The sequence below is a fragment of the Haliotis cracherodii genome, unplaced genomic scaffold (assembly GCF_022045235.1).
Source record: "Haliotis cracherodii isolate W230 unplaced genomic scaffold, xgHalCrac1.p SCAF_1, whole genome shotgun sequence".
Lineage (NCBI taxonomy): Eukaryota > Metazoa > Mollusca > Gastropoda > Lepetellida > Haliotidae > Haliotis > Haliotis cracherodii.
The window spans coordinates 9,535,703-9,560,039 of NW_027266264.1; the positions used below are offsets into that span (position 1 = coordinate 9,535,703).

The 24,337-nt window shown below is 38.2% G+C and overlaps 2 protein-coding genes across 2 annotated transcripts; one reads left to right on the plus strand and one right to left on the minus strand.

Moving 5' to 3' along the window:
- Positions 1–1,422: 1,422 nt before the first annotated feature.
- On the minus strand, positions 1,423–5,460 carry LOC139459605 (F-box only protein 43-like). Its single transcript, XM_071241173.1, has 5 exons — positions 5,289–5,460; positions 3,557–4,227; positions 3,176–3,290; positions 2,869–2,997; positions 1,423–2,479 (listed from the first exon to the last, which is right to left on the minus strand). The coding sequence occupies exons 1-5, from the start codon at positions 5,289–5,291 to the stop codon at positions 2,243–2,245; spliced, it is 1,155 nt and encodes a 384-aa protein (XP_071097274.1). The 5' UTR covers positions 5,292–5,460; the 3' UTR covers positions 1,423–2,242.
- A 10,989-nt stretch (positions 5,461–16,449) lies between these two features.
- On the plus strand, positions 16,450–23,584 carry LOC139459611 (tetratricopeptide repeat protein 32-like). The gene is made up of 3 exons (XM_071241187.1): positions 16,450–16,645; positions 20,918–21,075; positions 21,709–23,584. The coding sequence occupies exons 1-3, from the start codon at positions 16,500–16,502 to the stop codon at positions 21,837–21,839; spliced, it is 435 nt and encodes a 144-aa protein (XP_071097288.1). The 5' UTR covers positions 16,450–16,499; the 3' UTR covers positions 21,840–23,584.
- Positions 23,585–24,337: the final 753 nt, after the last annotated feature.

Here is a 24,337-nt window from a genome sequence, read left to right on the forward strand (position 1 = left end):
AAGGGTTCACAAAGTCGTACCAGTGAAGGTCAATGCAATACATCACTTCAGCCTTTCCTTCCACTTAATACTGACACATGATGGTATATCAAAGATACAAGCAAAATACACACCCCATTTCATCGGTCTGGAAAAGCATTGTTTCACATCAGAATATATTGCAAAGTTCCAATTCAAAAGTTCAATGTCGGATGAAAAGCTTAACTCCTGAAGTTTTGAGACATAGCCCCCTACACACCCCCCCCCCCCCACCCACCCAACTTAATTCTGAAAATGTTGAGTGTTTAGTGGCTTCTTTTGTCATGCATTCTCGAGTTTTGCCATATTTTTCTGCGGAACATTTATCAAATGAAGTTTATTGACTAGGTGTTGACAATCATTTGTAGAGTTTTTTCGATCAAAATCAATATATTACGCAATACACAAGACATGCAAGATTGAATATTGCCGGCATTATATTGGAAAGACTGGATGTATGTAATGACAACTCATAACAGCATATGAATGAAAATAGGATTGGTTTACTTCAATTACTATATAAAACATTGAGAAATCAGTTAAGTTGATTTGCTGATGTATTTCCCCCCTAAAGAAGAAAGGAAGAGATTTATTTCTATGTCGAGAAATATCAGCTTTGTTATCAGGAAATGAAACCATGCCTTAACTGTTGGACTGTTATCCATTAAATTATACATCAATGTGTAGCACATTTGACGCTTTGAACAATATTGTCCCTATATCAGAGGTTGGAGGTGGAAAGTCTGAGGTGATGCAGGTGACATTTACAACCTGAATTCAGACTTTGGCTAAATACACAAATATGGATATGGTGTTGACAAACCTAGAAGCATGATAGGACAAATCTGGTAATCAAACCCACAATCATGTTTCTGGCAGGCCTGAGGGATGCATCCCTGCACGGGAAGTATTTGCGAATTAAAGAGACCACTAGTTTTCCAGCAATGCATGACCTAATGATAAAGATATACTCAGTCACTGAACATTTGGTGAATGAAACTTGGCCTGATTTGCTTTTGGATTTCCTTTGGGTTTTGTCAAGGTGAGACATGATAGCAAATAGTTGTGAAAGTTTGCTTACTTATACATTAAGCAGAGATAGACACAGCCATTAGTCTTGTTAGTCCGAGACTAGTAACAAATCCAGAGGGACCAGTTTTACATAAGCCTCAAGTCCAAAATGAGATGTATCCGATTTGACCAAGTGTCTACCTGTTTAAGGCTTTTTGATCCCTCCTTCATTGACAAATGATGGCAAAACCATATTAGTTTTATAACAGTTTATTGTTTCAACACTTGGCATTCACTAACAATGACAATGAATAGCCTCTTCATGAACTTGCCATGCAAAAATGTATTCACATCTTCCTAGACCACATTGTTATGGTCCTGTCACATGCCAAGTTCATGAAGAAGAGATAAAACATTCACAAGGTTGATTCATACTCCATAAAAATATCCCATTTTTTCCATCCACAATTCTATATTAAAATAAGCTATTTCAATCAAAATAATCAGGTATTAAAAATGTCATTCCAATCAACCCTGTCAAGCATGTCCATTTATTGTAAATTTCACATTTACAAATGAATAAAACAATGTCTCTTAATCAAGCAGGACATGCACATATGTCTTGTTCACAATCATGAAACATATGTACAAGAGTGAACAAAGACTCATTCATACCAATCTCATTCACACACTAAAATTCTTTGGTTTTGAAAGACTCTTTTGGCAAGAAAATAAATACTTGTGGTATGGCAGTACAAGATAATTTCAGGATGGATTTCTATACTGATTCATTTGATTCCATAAATTAATATAGGATTGATGTGTAGGTCATTATGTAATGATCTGAATGAGCTACATGTGTATTTAACAAAATACTGTATGTTCCGTGGAGGAATGTCTTTTGATATGATATGCATTGCTGAGATCATTTCATATATGCAACAATTGTTCTGTAAACAGAACCTAGTATCAAATCTTTGAGATTCACATCCTGAGTTATTGCTGTAGTTGTCACAGATGTGTTTGCGTCATTGTCACCTCAAGAATACTGTGGTTAATTTGTTGATGCCAGCACCTTGTCATTATGAACACATTAACCGTATTGCACTTCCGTCAGTCTGTTGGTCAGCTCAAGCTGCATCTACAGTATGGATGGATTAGCTTTGTCCAGCAAAGCTGCTGTGGGGGTGAAGGTTTCTTTTTGCAGTAACTGCTATAACCTTCGAAGATTTTTCTTGCTCTTCTTTGAGCCTACCGAGTCCAGTTTGGATTTCTTGAGTGCCACTGGCACACAGTTCCGAGCTCCATGGTGCTCACAGAAACACTTCACACAGAAATCAAATTTACATTTGTCGTTCATACACACACCACGATCACAATGTGTTTTGGCTGCTGAATTACACCTTGGACAGTGTCGTAATGTGTCGTCGCTTTTCAGAGAAGAAACAACCTGAAATCAGATGTTTGACACTTAGTACTTTCAAGTAATACATCAAATTCATTTCAGTTGACATGGTTGAAAAACACTTAATACAAAAGGTTTGTTGGAGCACTACATTATTTAATTCTAAGTGCATTAAACCTGTGTTAGAAATTGGCACTAGCCCTTTAATCCGTGCCAAACTGCCCAATAGTCAAGGTATCATGAGGACTAATAGAAATTTGCCCCATTTAATAAGTGTTTTTCTATATGTTATAAGGACCAGTGGACTAAAAATATTAGTTTCTAAAGCTTATTAAACTATTCTAAACTCCTACCACTAGTGCTTATCATCATAACTTCAGAATGTTCTTGTTTACTACCAGTGGTCTTGTGCAATGTATTGTATATGTACATACCTGAGCATGCTGAGTAAACAGGTTGACAACAGGCATCTTCTTTGGTGATCGAGGTGTGTGTTGAACTGATGTCAGGAGTCCTCCTGGTGTTAGGCGTCGGTGTCGCAGCTTTGATTTTCCAAGATTCTCCTGCAAAACATGATTCAGAACTTTTAGAATTGATTACTACGATACTGTGTTCATGATAATGATGGGAACATGCATATGAAGTTGTAAATTTCACATTCAAGTATAGCCTGCTTCAGTGACAGGTCAATGGTGGCATCAAGAATTTAACAGCAGTACATGTTAAGGTGGTGAAACCTACCTTTCCAACAGAGGCAGCTCTTGACTTGAGAGATTTGATGTACTTGTGACGTCTAGCACTAGCTCGGTTATCTGTGTCACAAATAGTCTTCCACTGCCGGGATACAGCTCTCATCCTGCACATAACATGACAAATTTATGAAATAGGTAATGCTTTCAACATACAAGGGAGTAAATTAGATGCTGTATGTCCAAATACTGAGTGAATTGTGATTGTGTATGTGATCAACAGCAACATACTTTTTATGAATTATGTAGTTCATGATAAAAGTTGATAAACAGAACCAATAGTGAAGAAAGATACATCGAAACTAGTGATTTACTGCACAGTTAAACTGATGTCATTGATTTCAAATAGTTTGAACATTCCTGACAAACATACCTGCACAATACTTTTGGTTCCAGGTATGAAAGTACAAGAGACACTCCTTCAATGCTCCTTGAATGCATTTCTGTCAAAATATCAACCCTCTCCAGTCCCACCTTCCTCCCAATAAGACGGTCAGGTTCTTTAGGGGAGAAGTGTTTGATGACATCATGTATGCCAACCGAATCCAACTTGTCAGCTAAACCAGATGCACCAAAACTTGAGTCAAGGTCACCAGACTCAAATTCCAAACTGTATCTTGGAAAGTCAGAAAGACGTTTATGCCGCTTCTCAAACACTTCTTCCTCTTCTGGAATTTCCCAGTCATGTTCAAGGGAGGCTGAATCAATTTCACATATATCGTCACATTTTGAGTTATGTAATGGATAGGCTTTATCCTCTGGTAAGTCACAGTGTGTTGAAACCATGGGTGTGGTTTCAAGAAAAGTAGAGTCATTTAAAAGGTCTGTTGATGTCATAGTATCCACAAGGGAATCAGGATAACCACTGTCATTACCAGGTGAATACAAGCTCAAAGGGGAGAGTGATTTTGATGCCATTGGAGTACTTGTGCTAATCGAGCGACTCTTGATTGCATCGTTAAAGTCATTTGAATAGTCCATTTTGCTGAAGTGAAGAGCAGGCATTGACACCTTCCGAGATCTCTGGTAGCCTGTACCTGCCATCTGAAGTAAATTAAAGATTGTTTCTTTATTATCAAATACATTTAACAGCATTGTATCAAGAACTTATTTCATTTTTGTTTTAAATACATGGGTGCTACATATACTATTAATAGAAACATGTAAAGTTAACATGTATAGATCTACACACTATTAAACTGAAATTGTACATGTCACATTATTATTGCCCAATATTGGGTCAGTATGCTGTTTACAAGTAAAAAGTGAATTTAAAAAATACAATCTAACCAATGCTGTTTTAGTAATGACTGGTCACAATCTTTTTTCAATATATCAGGTAGATGTATTTTTTTCACACTGCATCAGTAACAGGTTTATTTTAAACACCCTTGAAGTTAACCAGTATTGGTTTCTCACCACACTTGGGGTGACAGGCCACACACCAACAGGTTACACACCTGCAGGTTCAGGGGCCATGTGTTGTGTTGTGCCTATAGGCTATTACATCATGCATTTGCATTTGCCTGCCTTTCGTGCTAGTATGATATTTGGTGGATATATTCTCATGGGCACCTTCTAATGTGATATTCATTCGGACAATCTACTTAACTTTGGACCTATAAAAAATATATGGCCAGTTTTGATATTTAGCGTCTAGGCTATAGCATATCTTCTAAGCATTCATCGATAGATGATAAAATGCATGGTTCAGAAACCGACATTTAATTTCAAATATTGTTATACAAATTATTTAATATTATGTTTCGGTTACATCGGACATCTTAATATAGTTGTACTACACTAGGCCTTTTGAACGAAAAATATCCTGAGATGACGCTTGTGAATCTTTTGACCCCCGCCCACCCCGCATTGTCCATGTTGGGGCGCGCCTTTCAAACAGCCATGAAATCCATTTGGCTAAATTTACACGTACGATCTGAATATTTTATGGGTAATCCGCTAGTAAATAGTGTTTGTAAATCAGATATACACGATTTAACACTGTATTATCCAAATATACTTTCAAGTGGTCAAGATTGATGGGAAACCATAACGCTCGTGCTTTTTCAAGCCAAGCGGGAACGACTCCGCGCTGTACTCACCATGTCGTGGGAAAATATCCGTTTGTAGAGACTAATCTTATTAGAATTGGTATAAAATGAGTTCAGATGATCAACAACATTTGATAAGTGCCGTTGAAAAGTAATATCATTGCTCGCATAGTGATCTTGGAGAAATATTTTTGCAACGTACACCAAGAACAGCACCCATAGATTGAAGACGTTCAAATCGTTCGCCAAAGTACACGCGACCAATCAAATCGCTAGAATTCGCAATTGTTTATCTCGCGAGATACACAACTTACAACGCGATTTGACGAGACCTCCACTGGCGTTCGTCTTTCCGGTGTAAACAAGAGCACGTGAAATTCAAAGTAGGAGTGTATATTAAACACACATTTTTGTAGTTTTGTTCCGTGAAATTGTAAAAGTAAACAACTTATGTTTTAGAATTAAGTTAAATGTTCTCCTCGCGAAAGTTTATATCATGTCACTGTATATCACATATTCGATTCACCCCGTTTAGTTGTGAAATTGTCCGTATTTCGCGCATTATCCTTTGAACGGAAATAAAAGATTGTCATGTTCATTATAGAAGTGAAGTTATATATTATAGGTCACCTTAATATACATTGGTAGTAGCGAATACATCGTAAGACTGGTTTGTGTTGGATTTTTTCTAATGTAGTTGCCATAGATAGATCATTGTAAAGATATATGATTAGTCGTCACTCTTCCTCAACTATTCGACACAAAAATAATAGTATCCGTATCCTGGATTTATGTCGATGATCTGTAATATTTGTTTATCACTCCTGATAGATATCAATAGTGATAGTATCACTTAACAACATTTATGTATATGAACACATTTATTTAGGGTTATCAGCGGAATATAGTTCTTTTAGTCGCCAGAATGCTTGGTTGTTATGTATTTTATCTGAATTATTGTACCATTACAGAAAAGCTATAAAATGGAGCAGTCCGGAAAGGAGACCCCAGGTGGTACAACTAAGCAACAGACGATGGTGTACATTTGTGGAGGTAAATTTTACTGTCAATGTTGAAACAAATACAATGAAATAATATAATAATTCCTCCAGGTTTGCTTGACGCATGTCTTCAGTTTTTAGAAGGAACCCGTTCCTTTGACTATTTTGCCAATTTGACAAGAGGTAGGTTTGTATCTATTAAGGTTAGAATTTGTTTGGTTTGACAGTATAAAGGACCAGTAGTAGGTATGTGTTACCTTGTTCACTTGCTAGAACTATCCAACTCCAGCCTCAGGACCACATTAAGGAACTTAGGACTCATTCCCAATTTATACCCTCCATTGTCAACACATGTTCTTGAGCTAATTCCAGTAATTCCAATTATGACAAGCACACTTTTATTGTTTTACAGTTGTAACTAATCTATACAGGGCTATTGTTTTCAAAGGGGAATTAGGATGTCTCATTTCACTGATTTTGTCTGCTTCTGGTGGGTGGGCTGTTACATCACCTGGAGCCATACCTTTGGAAAGGATTTTGACCCTGAGTGGTTGACTATCTGAGAAAGGATGAACAGTGCTCTTTGTCAAGGGTGTTTGTTCTAGGGTTTAATCTAAATGCATAAATTATAATCCTTCTCATGATGATGCTTGGACCGAATGTGTTACCTACCACTGAGGTTAACAAATATTAGTGTCAGATTTGAATTTCCTGTACATTCACAGACTTTTAAGATTATTTCAAATTGCAGTTTAAAGTTTTATCAAACTGGTAAATTCACTATTTAAAAAGAAACTACTTCCATATGTGTATGTAGAGTGGATCTGCCAACAGATAATGAACAAATAGATTCAAAGCTTCCAAAGTGTTGTTGTTTTTTAATACCCTTATCATCTACTGGTGATTCTTGATAACAGTCTGGTCTTCTTGGATAGTCTTGTGTTTTATATATCAAATATTTTGACAATAGATAATAAAAGTAAAAATTAAACATCTCTTGCCAAGGTTTTGAATTATTATTTAATGCTCTCTTGGTAGATCCACTCTACATAAATATACTGAAAATAGTTTGCTGATATTGGATAAGCAGGATTTTCTCATGTGTTTTTATTCTACCAGCAAGAAATTATAAATGTCAGACTAAGTTGGTCTCCAGTTTAAAACAGCATTAGATGGTTGATATATTGGTAAGTCATACTATAATCAACAACATTTCTGTGCAATCAGATATTTTATGTTATCAGGAATGACTGCATATAATGGAGTCCACAATAACAACTCTTATATGATGACAGGTCGAAATGACCCAGCCTTTGGTATAGTGTTCTACCCTATAAGCTGCTTTTAAGTTAACAAAAACAAAAATATTTTGGTAAGGAATTGAATGGCAAACAAAATCCCATCTGTTTTATTGCCCCTTAAAACAATAAATACAGATGACAGTGCAGACAGTAACAAAGCATGTCATTAGTATGATGGCATTTATTGCCTTCCTCTACTGGCAAGGTGTTGAGACTGGATAACAGCAACTGAACAAGACTAGATACATTTTATGGGGGTATTTTTCGCAGGAAATGTCTGTTACTGATCTTTTCACTAACCTAAACACTTAGAGAACAAAGTTGGAACTTGTACGGTACTTCAGTTATTGGCCTTATAGGGTTTGAAAATATATGTATCACATTTAATAGTAAGTTGGACTTGTTTCTGTTATGTATTTCCCAGTGACTATGGAATAGTAGATTTGTTATAGAACACATAGCACACAAATGTTTTAAAATAATCCAAATATCCATGGGATGGGATCTGTCGTAGGTCTCTTTTATGAGATTAACATCAAGGTAACTCAGTGTATTACTGTATGAAAAAGTTTTATCAAAGTGGTAAATGATGTCATGTCTATATGAATGTGACAGATAGGAAGTGATTGAGCCTAATTAATGATTTCCTTTTTCTCAATATGATACAATAAAAAAGTTGTCATCCTTAACATATCTTGCCTTACTCTAACATTCTTGCTAAGAAGTTTATTTTTCAACTGCTTGTATTAGATATGATACTTTGTTGGAACTTTTGTATGTATTTTGTAGATATAAAAAATTGTTTTATCTTTTGGGACATTTGTTGAAATAGTGTCGTCTCTGTAAATGTGGGAATACTCTATGTTTGTTTATATTTTAACTATATAATTGTAAATGTCAGGAGAATCCAACTAGGATTAGTTGTTACATTTTTCAAATGGTCTTGTTAAACAATTCCAGATTTGTAATACATGTATCTGTTTTTATGATGCAGATATTGACAGTCATGTGATGTTAGCTATTCAAAACTCTTTTTTCAGAATGTCACCAGGAAAATGAGATCCGAGCACGTGATCCAATCCGATGTCGCGAGTGTGGCTACAGAATAATGTACAAGAAGAGGACAAAAAGAAGTATCCTTTTTTTCAAACAGTGTTATTCATACCAAGACATTCTGTGCATGTGCATGCTATGTCAGAACACTACCAATGTTTGGTCCTCAGTAATCTATGCTCGTCCTAAGAGTCGGCTTAATTAGATCAGGTGGTGAGGCTCCTCAATGTGTGTCATATTGTCCTAATGGTGTTGATTGTGGTTCCTGGTTCCAGTCACTGGCTTGACTGGTCCAGACACAATTAATGACAGGCTGCCTTGGTAGCGATTGGAAATAACAACATTCATTTAATCCTTCAGTCAGCGGAATTTATAAGTGCACACAGGCCATAGTGTGAAGAAAGTTTTATTCTATGTAACATTTAATCATCACTGGTACCATTAGGAAGCAAGTATATTGCTATACAATAATTTTTGGTTAAATTACAATGCTAGACTTTTGCAAGTTCACATATGAGGTATTACAAATATGAATTGAATAATAAATTTTATGTTTTGGTGCAGTAAGGACTGAGAGTTTTTATGGTAAGAAGTTTGAGTGTTGTGTTCACCAGGTGTTCTCTCACAATTGATGGTTAATGATTATTGTTTTTTGCCTTGTTGCTGTTTTCTTTAACAGAATAATCCAAAATAATTTGGTCAACAAAACATTCAGGTAACGTTTCTTGTGTATGTATTGCATATGTATATGTAGCTCAAACAAATGCATGTGGCGAAATATTGATCAATTTCTATGAATTGACTTTTAGATCTACTAATGAGTTACATGATCTGGGTTTCACCCAAGCGATAAAGAATCTCCTCAACCTGCATCTCATTAGGATTTATCCTACATTTTGTGACTGGCTGTGATTTTGCTGAAATACTTTTCAAAACAGAGCTCTGAGGTGAATCACAAATGTATTACTTCCTTAACCGTTTCCCAGTGATTGTATTTGATGCAAGATGAAGACTGCAGCAACATCGTTTGATCATTTCTCATCATGGTGATCCAGTACAGGAATTAGTCATCTCAAGCTTGCAGCTTCCCCCCTCATATATTCATATGGTCCCTCACTCACATGATGCAGTGGGAGGAGTTTTGTGTTGGCGTGTTTCACCAACCATGACTATGTTATTTGCCTTAAGATGGTACTTCTAAAATAAGCCAAATATGTCCATTTGAAAAATATAGGTTTTATGTATGTCTGATATTAACTTTATACATATTATATGTTTCATGTACAAGAAGTAAGTATTCAAAAGTCATCAGGAAAATAATCATTGTTCTCTAAGCGAGTATAGGAGAGATAATTATGGTGGAACAATGTGTTTCAAGTGCAAATAAAGAAGAGATAAGTGTTAAAAATACCTACCATTGTAAGACATCAAAATGTCTATCTTTGTAATACTTCAAAGAAGTACTGACCAACTTTTAATGAATCAAAAACAAGTTACAGAGAGAAATCAAGAAATGCCTTTAACAATAGTTTTCTACATCTTTCTAAGGCATATTATAGGGATAATGGTTTCCATGGTGTCATTTTATATATATATGGATGGATAATGGATTAAGTCAACTTAAGTGGATCTGGATTCTAACTGCAATATCAAGTAACAATACTTGGAGTGTGTTTTTCACAAGCTCTTGTAAAGCAGTAATTTTCAATATGTCTGTATTTATAACCAAACAATTCTTTTCTGTCATCAAAGTGTAAATAAATCATTGACATTCACTGCTGCTTTGTTTTTTTAGATGTTTCCATGATTATTTGAACACATAATGTTTGTGTGACAGTGTGCAAGAGAAGTGAAAAAGGTGAATCATTCACCTAACTATAGTCCTTGCTGGTGTCATGTCTCCAGGCATAGTTGGCCTGACACAGATGTTATTAGTTGAGCTAAAGGTCCTCTATAGGTTCTTGGACATAGATGTTGAGACCACAATGCTTGTGTCAGGATAAGACTGGAATTGGGGCATACAAAATTATATGACTACACTGCTTGTGTTTCATTGAATTTCATCATGTGGTTGCTCATGCTATTAACCACAGGTTTTGATGACGCCAACTTGGGGACACAGGTGACAAAGTCATCGAAGGTGCCACAATTCAATGGGACACACAGAAACCTATTATAGTTGGTTCAAATCCAGGTTCACCCTGTTTGTTTGTAGTTTTGTCAGCACTGCACAGTGGGGTTCATCAACACATATAAATCTATGTATGAGTTTGGTTTCACCTTAGTGGTAAATGTCTGAGACCTGCATCACTTCAGGCTTTCCTCACACATTAAGCTGACACACTGTGATATAACTGCAAAACTTTTAGAAGCAATGTAAAACACAACTTACTATGATGTAAACTCATTTGTTTAAAGGCCACCTTAAGATAGCCTGGATATTCTGACTAATATAGCCTGGATATACTGACTGACTGCTGAATTCAGCATTGGCTTACTGACTTAGTGAGGCAAGTGTGATATTTCCTTACTCTAGAATATGTTTTGGTTCCTCCTGCATTATGCTTCACAACATCATGCATCAATGCTCATGCTATCAGCCACTGTTTCTGACTTGCCAAGACCCCATTCTCTTCAGATTGCTGTGATATTGCTCTAATGTTACTTGCTGGGCACGCCAGAAACCTATGATTGTGGGTTCGAATCCCAGTTCCCCCCGATTATGTTTCTAGGTATGTCAGCACCATACCCGTGCTAGTGGGTTTCACCGAAGTGGTAAATGTCTTAGACCTGCATCACTTCGGGCTTTCCTCCCACATGAAGCTGACACACCGCGATATAACTGGAATAATGTTAAAAGCGGGGTTATACCCAACTCACTCACTCACTCACTCACTCACTTGCTGGGTAAGCATCACTCCCACATTGATTCTGTAGATCTGGGCCCATTACCCTTTCCAAAGGAGTTAAGGTGACGTAACTCCCATATTTTAACATTGGCTTGGGAAAGATGTAGGGATTGTGGAATGGGACCCTAGGTGTTTTTATTGCCTAATCAACATACATTTTCTGAAACATTTACTTCTGAAAGAAATTAAATGTATTATTATTGATATTTCTGGTGAAAAAGGCACTACTGGGATAATACTTGAACGTCCTTAGATTCACGTGTGTCACTTTGTGCATGATGTAACATTACATCAGGTATAGTCTAGAAAAAAACAGGGATACTTATAGCATACAGTTGGAAACATCATTGAGTTGCACTGTAACAGTAGCCAGACAGCTGTGATATAAAACACCACCTGTCATCACCTGTCTTGTACCCACGCCGGTAGTTACAACGCCCATCTTTCATATCGTTTCCTTATGCAAACGGGGGTCATGTCAAAAGCTGAACGTGGATGAATCGAATCTTACATTGTGTAAGGGTGAGATTGTTTGCAATTATGTTGACCCGTCATAGTTTGTAACGTATAGGGTTTGTATGGCAATCGGTTTTCGTTGAGGTCGGTTATTGCTTATATATTTCATTTGCAATGGGGATATAATGTTCGTTGGGTACAATGTGTGAAGCCCATTTCTGGTGACCCCCGCCGTGATATTGCTGGAATATTGCTAAAAAGGGCGTAAAACCATACTCACTCACTCACTCACTATAATGTTCGTTTTCAATTTACAATTTAAACGGGTTACGAATATGTTTGAAATGCCCCATTGTGTTGTCCGTCTATCAGACGGTAATCTGTTGTAAAAACACGGTATCTCCTCAAAGGTGGGAAAACCCCTTAAGCTAATCTTAATCCGGATTATTACTTGAGGAAAGATATAGATTAGAAAGTTCAAAGGTTAGGAAAATATACGTTTTGTTACATAATCCCAAAAACAGCGCATGTCCGAAGCAACAGTAAAAAGAAGTTGGGCCCGTTTTGACCAGGTAGATATAAAACTTTAATTATATATTGGTAGATCTTAAGCAGAGAGATGCAATAGCGAAGGCCAAACTAACTCTATTTCACAGTGATGTGCAGCTACTCGAACGCATATGAACTGAGCAGCCAAAGATAAAAATGAAATCATATCAATATACGAAAATAGAAATATATCAATACAAAAACAGAATTTCTATGAAAACCAAAACGCTCAACAGATATGTGTACCGAACTCGCACATGAGTCCCAAAGAGGGACAGGTCAGCCGAAATTACTAACAGAAGGCGACCTCTTAAACACTTAATGCAACAACAACATGGACCGTTCGACCGGAGTCCGTGTACAGTAGATATAGCATCTGTCTTTCCGAGTGAGAAAAAACTCAATGCTGGAAGCGTTTGTAAAATCCTCTGTGGTAAATACGCACTTTTCGCATGGCTAGCTCTTCCGTACTCCTTAACATAATTCTTTTAATCAATTCAGTCATATTGTATTTCAACCAAATAAAGTTCTTCTGTCCCAGAGACACTTTTCCCCCTTTTGTGGGCGAATGAAAACTTCAGTATGGAGGAATTGTGAATATTTGACGTAGGTTGCTCAGGTGATTTGCGAATTTCTAGAATTTTTATATGCAGTGAGAAATGCATAGAATGCATAGGAACGGCTGTTATTAAACCAGTAAGTAGGATTTTACTTACATAATGAGTGGCATCTCTCGTAGTCCATTTACAAACGTCAAGTAATGATGTGAAATGTCACGCGGAAGATGTTTGAATGTTTCAAATTTGGCTTTTTGTCCTTTAATGCATAATACAGTGAGTAGGTGTAATTTTATGACACCCAGCGTGTTAGTTCTAAGGCCAAATGCCAGCACAGCGGGGGCCTCGGCTTCTGCTTGTATGGAGGGGATGAGTAGCGCTTGGTCTTAACATCCTGACACTGAATACTGTGATAGCAATTATCCAATGTGTGACATTTACGATAATGTCCCTAAATAATGCATATTCTGTAATACTGAATGTATTTTTCTTCTCTTTTATTTGAACTTACAAAAGGAAAGATGTGCAAAATCTGGCCCCCTGGAAGCGCTCGATAAATCTCCAACATTCCACGAATCGTACTGGATTCTACTGAAACCCAATACAATACTCAAAATAAGTTAAAGAACACCCGATTTTTTCATATGACTATAGTTAATCTATAATGCCATGTATATAAATCTTTAAAATCTTTTGAGAATTTTTTATTATTATACTACCAACAAAAGTAAGGGAACTAATGATTTGAATGTTGCTATCGTTGCGATGTGTACACTGCGCGTGTTGCACGTGCACATGAAAACCAAAGTGTGTTCGCCAAAACTCACAATCGCTAGCCGTAATATGCGACTATGCTTGACGGAAGAGGCGACTATATCCGGGTTGGGTGGTCAGGCTTGCTGACTTGGTTGATGCATATCATCATATCCCAATTGTGTAGATCGATGCTCATGATGTCAATCACTGGATTGTCTGGCAAGACTCGGATTTTTAACTGACCGATGTCCTACAGCTGGAATATTGCCGAGAGCGGCGTTAAATAACTAACAGACAAACGCAATCACTGATTAAATTGTGCTATAAGCACAAAGCTAAGTGCCTCCGAGACAGTATCTCCATGAACAGACAAAATGGCGAGTTGTGGGTATGACAGAAGGGATGGAGACGTCAATATCCAAAGCTGCCCGAATGTTTTGCAAATCAAGAAGTCTGACAGGCCTAAAAATACGATACGTAGAACAAGACTGTCTCATTACATATATTGCACTACGCAATATTACTTAAGTCTTCTCCTATTACCGATAGAGAATTCCGAACACTAACAGGAAGTCGACTTTCAACACCTGCCGTTGAAAACCGTCTCTACGCAGACTGCCTGAAAGCAAGGAGTCCTGTGGAGAGTGTGACCTTAACAGCTTACTATAAACGGCAAAGATTGGGATGGGCGAGGTAACACAGGGGACGGTATGTGCGCCAATGGCGTAACACCATTTTAATAGACGAATCAAGGTTTTGCCTCCGATTCACAGATGGCCTCGGTCAATATCAGTTTCTTGGGTTAATTAAACATTGTTAAGTATACTGCCCACATGAATGGCCAATATTTGATAACGTATGGTATCAAGGTGTCGTGCATGTATCGCCCAACATGGTGGAAACACCAGATATTGATCTACACGCCCGAAATTAATTTTACAGACATTTATCGTCATTACACCTCCACTATGATTTCATCAGTTCCAATATTTTTTGTTGGTTGTATATAAACCAACCCCATTACTTAGTTAATTAACCCGTGAAGCAAACCATACTTGCCATGAAAGGATGGTCAGACTCGCTGATTTGGTTGATGTATATGTGAGGTGAGGTGAAATTGGGTTTAACGTCGCCTCCAAGAATATTGCACTTATATAGCGACGTGCATGCACCTTGTGTGTGTGGCCGCTTGTACTAGTCCGGACTGATGCCGATTTATAGTGCTAGCCCACTGATATACCATGCAGCAGTTTAACATGAATACCCCACTCAGACACAGTATACTGACTCCGAGCCAACCAGCCCTTGTTTTAGCCCCTTAATGCCGAGCGCCAGACAGGGTAACAAGTACCCTAACGTCTTAAACGTCTTTTGGTATGCCGCGGCCGGGGATCGGACCCCTGACCTTCCGCTCTCCGGGCGGACGCTCTACCACTAGACCACGGAGGCGGTCCTTGATGTATATGTGTTCGTATCCCAATTGCCTAGATCGATGATCATGCTGTCAATCATTGGATTGTCTGGTCCAGACTTGATTATTTACAGACCGCCGTCATATTGCTGGAATACTTTTGAGTCCGGCTTTAAACAACAAACAAACAAAGTTAGTTAATTAATCGTACTCAACTATCAACCGTCTTCCTTCTACATTGATTCGCGAGTTTTGTTTGGCCTTTTGAACCTTGTTGGGGTAGGAGGATGGGGGCGAGAGAGAGAGCCCAACCCTAAAAATCTCAAACTAGATGTTTAAACCATTATTAATATTACTTTACCATCCAAATGATAATGTTATCATATGGTAGGTTAAATTTTAAAAAGTACCCCCTCCCCCGCCCCCTTTTGGATCCGCCACTGTTGCTAATCTGGAAATTGAACCCCATCGATCATAGTATTCTGGCATGTCTAGGGAATGCAACTCGAATGCCACCCATGTCGCGATTGGTCTGAACCAGACAATCCACTGACTGACATCATGCTCGGTCTACGTAATTGGGATACGATGACACGATCAACCGAGTCAGCGAGCCTGACTATCCGATCACGAGTGTCGCCTCTTGCGACAAGCATGGGTTGCTGAAGACCCTTTCTCATCCGGGTCTTCACTGGTCTAGATGATTGTGAGAATACTTGTCTAGTCATCAATCTGTCAATAATCCGTGTTATTAGTTCACCTTAACTCACGTCACAGTCTGCATATAAGACGTCCACCGGAGACGTCGTCTGTAAACATCTTCTGATCTCTGGTCTATTTGGGTAGTGCGTCTGTACGGAGAGTGGAGGTTCGGTGGTTCTATCCCCTGGTCGTATCATATCAAAATACGTTAAAAGATGGTACTTGTTGCCCTGCCTGGCGTTTGGCATAAGGGGATAAGGGCAAAGATCATGAAGTGATTTACATTATACATGTATGTCATTTGATATTGTTTATGCCAAAATAAATATTAGGATATAAAATAGGGATAAAACAAAGAAGTGTGTAGCGGCTAAACAAAAACTATAAAGAACTATATATTGATAAAGAACTATATGTTGATATGAATGTGTTTCTGCCCCGTCAAAAGGCGGGCTCACAACCACAAAACTCAACCAACTCCATTGAAACGGGCACCTGCAGATCAGAGTGACCTCCCTTAGTTCCTGCAAGCGACGATTGTCTTTCAGTGTCATTCATTTCAGGGAAATGAGAACGGAGGAGTTGTTTGAAGAGGCAGAGAAACTGGAGAGGTTGGGCAAGAGGGATGAGGCGTTACAATTTTACACACAGTTTATTGAAGATGCATCGATAAGGCTGAAAAACCTCAACGACCAAAATGAACGGAGCGCACTGTGAGTTCTCTCATGACACTTCAGAGAAGAGGAATTGAAACTAGTTATTTTCCATCCTGCAATATCCCGGAACAAACTAGAGTTATAGTTAATGCATGTTTTGCACATGTAATTCAACATGTCAGATCTAAAATCATAGTTATTTTTTTACTATCAACTATTACTATATGCACCGCTAAATATTCTGCATCTCTTGTTACTAACAGAAGGCGTGTTTATGCGGGAAATGTTTATTTCGGTTATTTTACAATTTCTTAAACAGAAGTAAGCATTTTGGTACTTCAGACGAATGACGTCCATTATTTGTAGACAGAGATTATGAGAATATTGAGGCGACTGTGCTTGTCGTATGAGGCAACTAACGGGATCGAGTGGTCAGACTCCCTGACATGGTTGCTGTATGTCATCGTATTCCAATTGCCTAGATTGATGCTCATGATGTCAATCACTGGGTTGTCTGGTTCAGCCTCAATTATTTACAGACCGAAATATTGCTGAGTGTGGTTTTAAACAACAAACAAACAAATATTAGAATAGCGAATGTGTTCTGTGGGACAATTATATGATAAATATTTGACACATATTATCCTATTTGAAGAATAATATATGAAGTGATATAGGGCAGTATAGCAGTTTGGATATTTAAACATTTTCTGTTTATCATAAACTTTATTTTTAAGAGCTAGGTAGTGAGGGAGAATTTATCGAAGATCATGTGTTGATACTAAATAAGACATGAATGCACAAGGAGGACATGTACTTATGGTAAAAGTGGATGTGAAATAGTATTTTCTGAATGTAGGTTATTAGACCTTAGATGTATTAAATAAATAGTGATGAGTAAGCATCTTTGCTCCAATTGTATATAAGTTCGGTCTCTTTGAATTCCCAGTACTCAATGACTAAATATTGTTCCATAATCAGACAAGAGTTTTCATTTACCGGTATCTAAGTATCACCATGTATTTTCTTACGAGTCATAGTCATAATGACCACAAACATATTGGTCAAAATGGCCACAAAAGAAGTCAAAATGGACACATTCTAAATATAAAAATACATAGTTGGTATGTTCTACATCTTTATTCATTTCATGACAAATATTTGTTAACTTTAGTTTAGGCATCAGCCTCACATCAGTTGATAGGTAGCACAAAGCAGCAGCTCTTACAACACTAAGAGAGTGCCACTTTAGTGTTTATTTTAGTCGTCGCTGTAACAGGGGTCATTCAGATTATAGCAAATGGATAGCAACTCAGCTGAATCAGATTACCACCAATGTCCATGTCCACATTGTCATCTGTCATCAGGGAAAATGGAGCTGAGCAGATGTAACAAAGATGTTCATGGTTGGACTCACTGTTGACAAGCTCGGGATACTCATTTATTCCTGTGCCACAATCTGATGAATCCACTGCATACAGGCAGTGTACAAAATTCCCTCAAATTTCAGTCGGACAACTGGTCTGGCAACATTGCAAAGTTACCAGACCAGAGAAAATGTTGCCAGTCTAGAATTTTCTAGACTAATGGACAAAAGTAAGAAAAGGTGACCATTAGAATAGTACTGTACTGTTTAATGTTCGTTCTCAGAAAATAACAATAAACTGGTGGATTGTCAACAGCGTAACTTAACACATTGAAATTTTATTCATCGATAATGTGTTTAATGATTAGGCCTAAAGTTAATTTACCTCTAACATTGAATTAAAACTAGAATGCTTAGGTAATTTAGGGAATACAGTAATAGCCAGACCATTGGGTGTGCAACTTTTCAGAACTGACCGTCAGCAATATAGACCATAACCGACTGTCGGGCAGACGGGTATTTTAAACACTGGAACAGGAGTCACACTCTTACTTACTTACTTATATTGGAGATTTAACGTGCGCTTTCCGACTGCAAGCGTATGTCGCACACGGGCCCGGCCATTTAATGTGTTTCTGAAATGGGGAAAAGTGAGTTTGTGCAACCCAGGAGGGGGGCTTTAGGGGTTGCTTATATAGTAATTTTGAAATTTTGAGATTTGGAATGAATGCCAAGAGTGGGTGGAGGACGAACTCAGGGAGCTGTGTGTGTTGGGTGGTTGTTAGATTAGGTAGTTTTGGTTTTAATATTTTATTTGGGGTTTAAATGCGACTAATTAGTCCTGTTTTAATTAGGTATATGCCTAAGGCTTTGAATTTTTCTAATTTATTCTGTGGATTTAGGATTGATTCTAGTGTAAGTGCGGTTTTAAGATTTAGGGTGGTCTGTAGTGTTGTTCGGTGTGTTTGGTAGTGTGTGCAGTGAATGAGTACGTGTTATGGTGTTTCTTGTTGTTTGCAATGTGGGCAGTTTCCTGTTGTGTGTAGATTAGCTATTTTACGGTGATTATTTAGTTTGGTGTGGCCTGTTTGTAGTTTAGTAATTATTCTGTTGATTTTTCTGGATGGGTGTAGTATTTTTGGTTTAGTTAGGGGTTAGTCACACTCAAGTGCAGGCTGATTCTTATGGACAGTTTTGCTCCACTTTACACACTTAGCAGGCATGGTGAGTGGCAAGTGATGTGAGTGATCTGCTTCAAGCCATGTTTATATCATCACTTTGACACCAAGTCAGTCCAGTCAGTGTGGTATCAAAGTATGTATTACAAAAGTGATTATGGAATGTAAATGTCAATACCAAGTATTAGAACAAACATGTTTATGTCTGTAAAACTTAACACCAAAACCCATCCTATATTTGCACATGCCTCACACAGTAGTGCCACACGTGTTATTCCTGATTTAGACACTTTTAAAGATGGTCGATTAATCTCTGTGTACCATTATTTCTGTCAATCTTATTGATTCTGCTTATCATACAGTAGGATCTACCCGATTCCATTCATTGTTTGTGTATGTACTAGCGATGGGCATCTGTAACACGCAGAGCATCTACAGGCTCTTGGCATGCTGGAAACTGGCAGATGTCAGCGTGTAGTGGTCAATATGTTCAATGTTTCACAGGCTGTGATTAAGCAGACAATGGAACAGGTACCAACAAACCCAAAATGTTGGAAATCGCCCCCGTTCAGGATGTCCCAGGTCAACGACAAATGTACAGGATTGATTGATCCGAAACCAGGCTCTACGAAATCGAGCTCAAATGATGAATCAAATCATCAGGCTGCAGGAGTATGAGTTACAAGTCAGCAGATTAGACATTGTCTGCATGCAGCTCATCTCCATGCTCCATGGCCACGTGTTGTGCTGCTCCATACAAATCGTAATATTGCTAACAGACATCAATGGTGTACACCACATCGAAACACGTTTTCCGATGATTCCAGATTGATTTTGCACTTCCTTGATTGGCATGGTCGTGTCTGGTGACAGAAATGAACGTCAAGCCAATGTCAACCTGAGACCATGTGACAGATTTGGCAGTTGTGGTGTAGGGTAACATCACTATGACTGACCGAACCCCACTCTTAATTGTGCAAGGAAGGGTCACTGGACAGTACTATCAGGACAACATACTCGCACCCTTTGTTGTCCCTTTGCAAGGCGTGGGGATTGACATTTGTCTTTCAGGATGACAACACCGGTGCTCACCGTGCATGAATCATTGCTCACCTCCAGCAGCACAGCATCCATAGAATACCAGACCTCTTCCCCATTGAACACATCTGGGACATGATAGGGAGACGTGTGCATCAACGTCATGAGCCGCCGACCATGTTGGGTACACTCGGCCAGGCACAGGAGGAATGGGACAGACTCCCTCTGATCACACTAGTTATAAGTATTATGACAAGAATTAGGAAATTTATATTTCTGTATTTGGGAATCATGTTTACTGATATATGCTGCAGATATAGGGCTGATTAATGGCCTCTGAACTGGTTTAGAAAATTGCCGGAGTATTAACAGGACCATGCATGTATATCGCGGGTGACCAAGTTCGTATACTGGTGAACTCTTATCAACAAGATTGCAGACATACATGGATTTGCCAATGGTGATTCATGTGTATGTATATAAAGGGAACAGGGTGTACAAAGGAGCTCAGATATTTTGCATGAGACAACTGTGAAATAATATTTTTGTCATGATATGTGCAAGAGTACAAGCCATTGTTGATTGACCAAATTGCGAAATCTTTCAAACATTTCAGTTTGATCGCTTTCATTCCAAATGATTGATGATGGAGTCCTTACTTTTTCTGTGTCTTGTGTTACATTGTGAATTAGTCACTCACGTAAGTGATTGAATTCTGAATTCATGTACATGTCTTTATCTTTTCAGTCAGAAAAAGCTAGGACTTGCTTACAACAATCGTGGATTTATCCTGTACCAGAAAGTGGAGTTTGATGAGGCAATTAATGACTATACGAGAGGTCTAGGCTGCGACCAACATATGTCCTTCACCTTTTACAACCGTGGACTTATACACTACCGGCTTGGTAGGTTAGACTGCCTTGGACAGTGTTCATTACTCCTTGACATGATCTAGTTAATAAATATAATAATAATTATTAAAGTTGATATGCAGCGGTAGAAATTGGCACTAGTCCTGTAGTCCTTGCCAAACTGCCCAATAGTTAAGGTATCATAAGGACTAGTAGAAATTTGCCGTTTTTAAGGGTTTTGCTATATGTTGTCATTATATAGACTGGTTGACTAAAAGTGTTAGTTTCTACCGCTGATATGTTAGGCAGTGTTTTCATCCACTATGTAGTTGCTCAGAGTACACTTAATTGTTATAGTTGAAGGTGACATAAACACACATGCATCAATGAAATGGAATAATAACATTTGGATTGCTTTTATGTACAATTTTCAGTAAATCTTGTAATCCTCTACCTCTATTACATCTTTGCCATAAATCCTGTATTTTGGCTTCAGTCACACTAACTAAATTTTCAGATTTTCAACAGACATCCTCTTCACTGAAATCATTTTCATACCTAATACTTTAGAGATAATTTAAGAATTTCTTATTATTTTTCCTCAAACAACCCCATTTTGTAACAGAAACTAAGTAATAAATAAAGAGGAGTAATTGCCATTTCATCCAGGTTTACATTTTGTTGTAGGGAGGTTTGATGAAGCCATCAGCGACATGAAGCAAGCACTGTCCATTGAGCCTGAGTTTGAGTCTGCACAGATCTGTCTCAAACAGTCTATGGAAGATCTCAACAAGAGGAAGACAAACATTCATACCTGATACTATAAACTCAACTTGCAGCTAAAGGGAGATAACTGGTCAGACTAAAGGGAGATAACTGTCTTGATTGTTGAATGTGCCAAGATGTCATTTTCAATTGATCAGCAGTGTGTTAAGTTTACAGAAGTTGTGAAAAACAAACAACAGGACTATTTCTGTGACTCAGAGATGATTTTCATTCATGCAGAAGACGGTGAAAACAAGGAAGTCCTAAAAAAATTACCAACTGGACAATTCAAAGAATAGGCCAAAATGGATCTATCTGTGTTGGCTATTTGCTAAAGATGACAGCCAACAGATTTAGTGTAGGTCTAGAAACATTTTGAACTTTTTCCAGGACAGACCAACAAAAGAAAGCACAGGTACCTGTCCTCTTGTGTTGTTCTATATCTGTGGCTCATACTGAACAGGAAAAATATGTTTATGTTGAATTGTACTGTGGTAGGCTGTGGTCTTGTGAAGACTGTTTCTTACCAACTAGTTCAGCTCAGTTGTCTAGGAAACACATGCTTAATGGATTTGTGGTAAATTTGGTAGATGGTGTATTTATTAAAGGTAGTCTGTATGATATTCCACACCAAGACACATAAAAGAGGAGGGGGGATGGACGGCCAAGTTATCTAAGATACCAAAATTAAGTAATGCCTGGATCACTTATTGTGGGTTCGTATCCTGCCTGTGTATTGTCCTGGCCAGTCATTATACTGTCATTATACCAGTGCTCATGGGTTTTAGCGAAATGATAAACGTCATGTGTCAGCTGGATAACATGGGTGGCCCAGTCATCTAAGGCACCGCAATTTGCTCTGCAGAGTTGCATCCCTTGGGCACGCCAGAAATGTAGGATCATGGGTTTGAATCCTGGTTTGTCCTAATTATGTTTTTAGGTGATATAACTGGAGTACTCTTCAATGAGGCGTTAAACCCAACTCACTCACTGAGGGGTCACCTTGGGTAATTCTCCGACATAAAGCTGACATAAACTGGAAGTCTACAGGGTAGCATCGAACCAAACTCTAATTGCCTGAATACACTGCATTATTGTTCCCAAAGTGGTTGGTTGTCGATTATCAGTGATTCTTGATAGTTTATAATCATTAGAAGTTTGAAAACATAGACAACTATGTCTATATGTAATTAATAGACTGTTTCATCCGATATTTGCATGAAATTTAGTGAAAATCAAGAAATTTTAAACATGACTGGGTGAGGGAATTTGGCTTAATCTGCAGATCTGACAAACCAGTGGTTGATCACAGGTTCACATCACAGACTGCCTGGGAACAATTACATAGTTAACCAGATCACATAGATGTAGGGACCCATTCTATTTCATCATGGTGGCTGAAGACTAATTGAGTGTGGACTGTACACCTGGATGGTCAGTGCCAGCTGTGATCCATGTTGTCAGAAACACAACTGACCAAGGTCCCATTCCACAATATTAGTTGTGTCGGTCCAAACGACATGGTTCTCCTGAGTAAATGTTCGGATATGAGATGGACAAGTTGTAGTTTTAAGATCGACCCTATGCTGATTCCAGGTTTGACTTGTTCCCTTGCAGACTATGCTTGGTAATGTTTGTTTGTTTGTTGTTTGTTGTTTATCGCCACACTCAGCAATATTCCAGCTACATGACAGCGATCTATATATAAATAATCAATATCATGAGCATCCACCCACACAATTGGGATACGATGACATGCATCAACCAAGTCAGCGAGCATGACCACCAGATCCCAAGTCACCTCGCATGGGTTGCTTGAAGACCTATTCCACCCCAATTCTTCATGTGTCACGATTTAGTGTCATCATGCGTCAACCACTTGGCTCATTCACAAGATAAATAGCTGCTTTGTCATGTCCACATTTGATTATTTACAGACTGCTGGAATATTGCAGAGTGTGCAGTTATTTGACAAACAAAACCATGATTGCATGAAAGTATGAGTCCCAGGAGACAACTGGGCCCTTTATTGTTACCACCTTCAATGTAGTTACCTCAGGCACTGGGGACCCATGTCTCTGGTATGTCCATTAGGGGTCAATTTCTTTAAAGTCAGATCTCAGTTCTCGCTATTGGTAAACATAGATCTAAAGACATCCAATTTCGGGTAGAACGCCCTTTTGTGAACTTTGACCGACCAATGAAATTACTAACAAGTAGTTGACATCAGCCAATCAGAAAGCAGCTTTCTCCAGGTTAATGACACTTGTTTCAAATAGCGACTTCCAATCCAGACTACGCTTTGAAAATGTATATCGATTCAAAATTTGAAAAATGGACAAAAGAAAATTGTGGAATGACCGAGATTGTATGGCAGTACCCACCACAAGGTTAGAGTCACGACGTACAGCCCGTAACTGTTGTTTGGAATACCATGTGTTGACCTTTTCGAGGTTTCATGATTAGAAAACACATTCCAGCTGTCACTTTCTCCATCTGGTAAGCGATGCTCTGATGGGTCGGATGAAAGGTCACTCTGACGTGACCAGTA

Excerpts from the sequence above, each read along its gene's own strand:
- LOC139459611 (XM_071241187.1), top strand. The coding sequence starts at position 16,500 with ATGAGAACGGAGGAGTTGTTTGAAGAGGCAGAGAAACTGGAGAGGTTG. Across the intron at positions 16,646-20,917 it reads CAAAATGAACGGAGCGCACT|TCAGAAAAAGCTAGGACTTG; the intron begins GTGAGTTCTCTC and ends TTATCTTTTCAG. Across the intron at positions 21,076-21,708 it reads ACTTATACACTACCGGCTTG|GGAGGTTTGATGAAGCCATC; the intron begins GTAGGTTAGACT and ends ATTTTGTTGTAG.
- LOC139459605 (XM_071241173.1), bottom strand. Across the intron at positions 3,291-3,556 it reads GAACCAAAAGTATTGTGCAG|GATGAGAGCTGTATCCCGGC; the intron begins GTATGTTTGTCA and ends TGTTATGTGCAG. Across the intron at positions 2,480-2,868 it reads TGTTTACTCAGCATGCTCAG|GTTGTTTCTTCTCTGAAAAG; the intron begins GTATGTACATAT and ends ATCTGATTTCAG.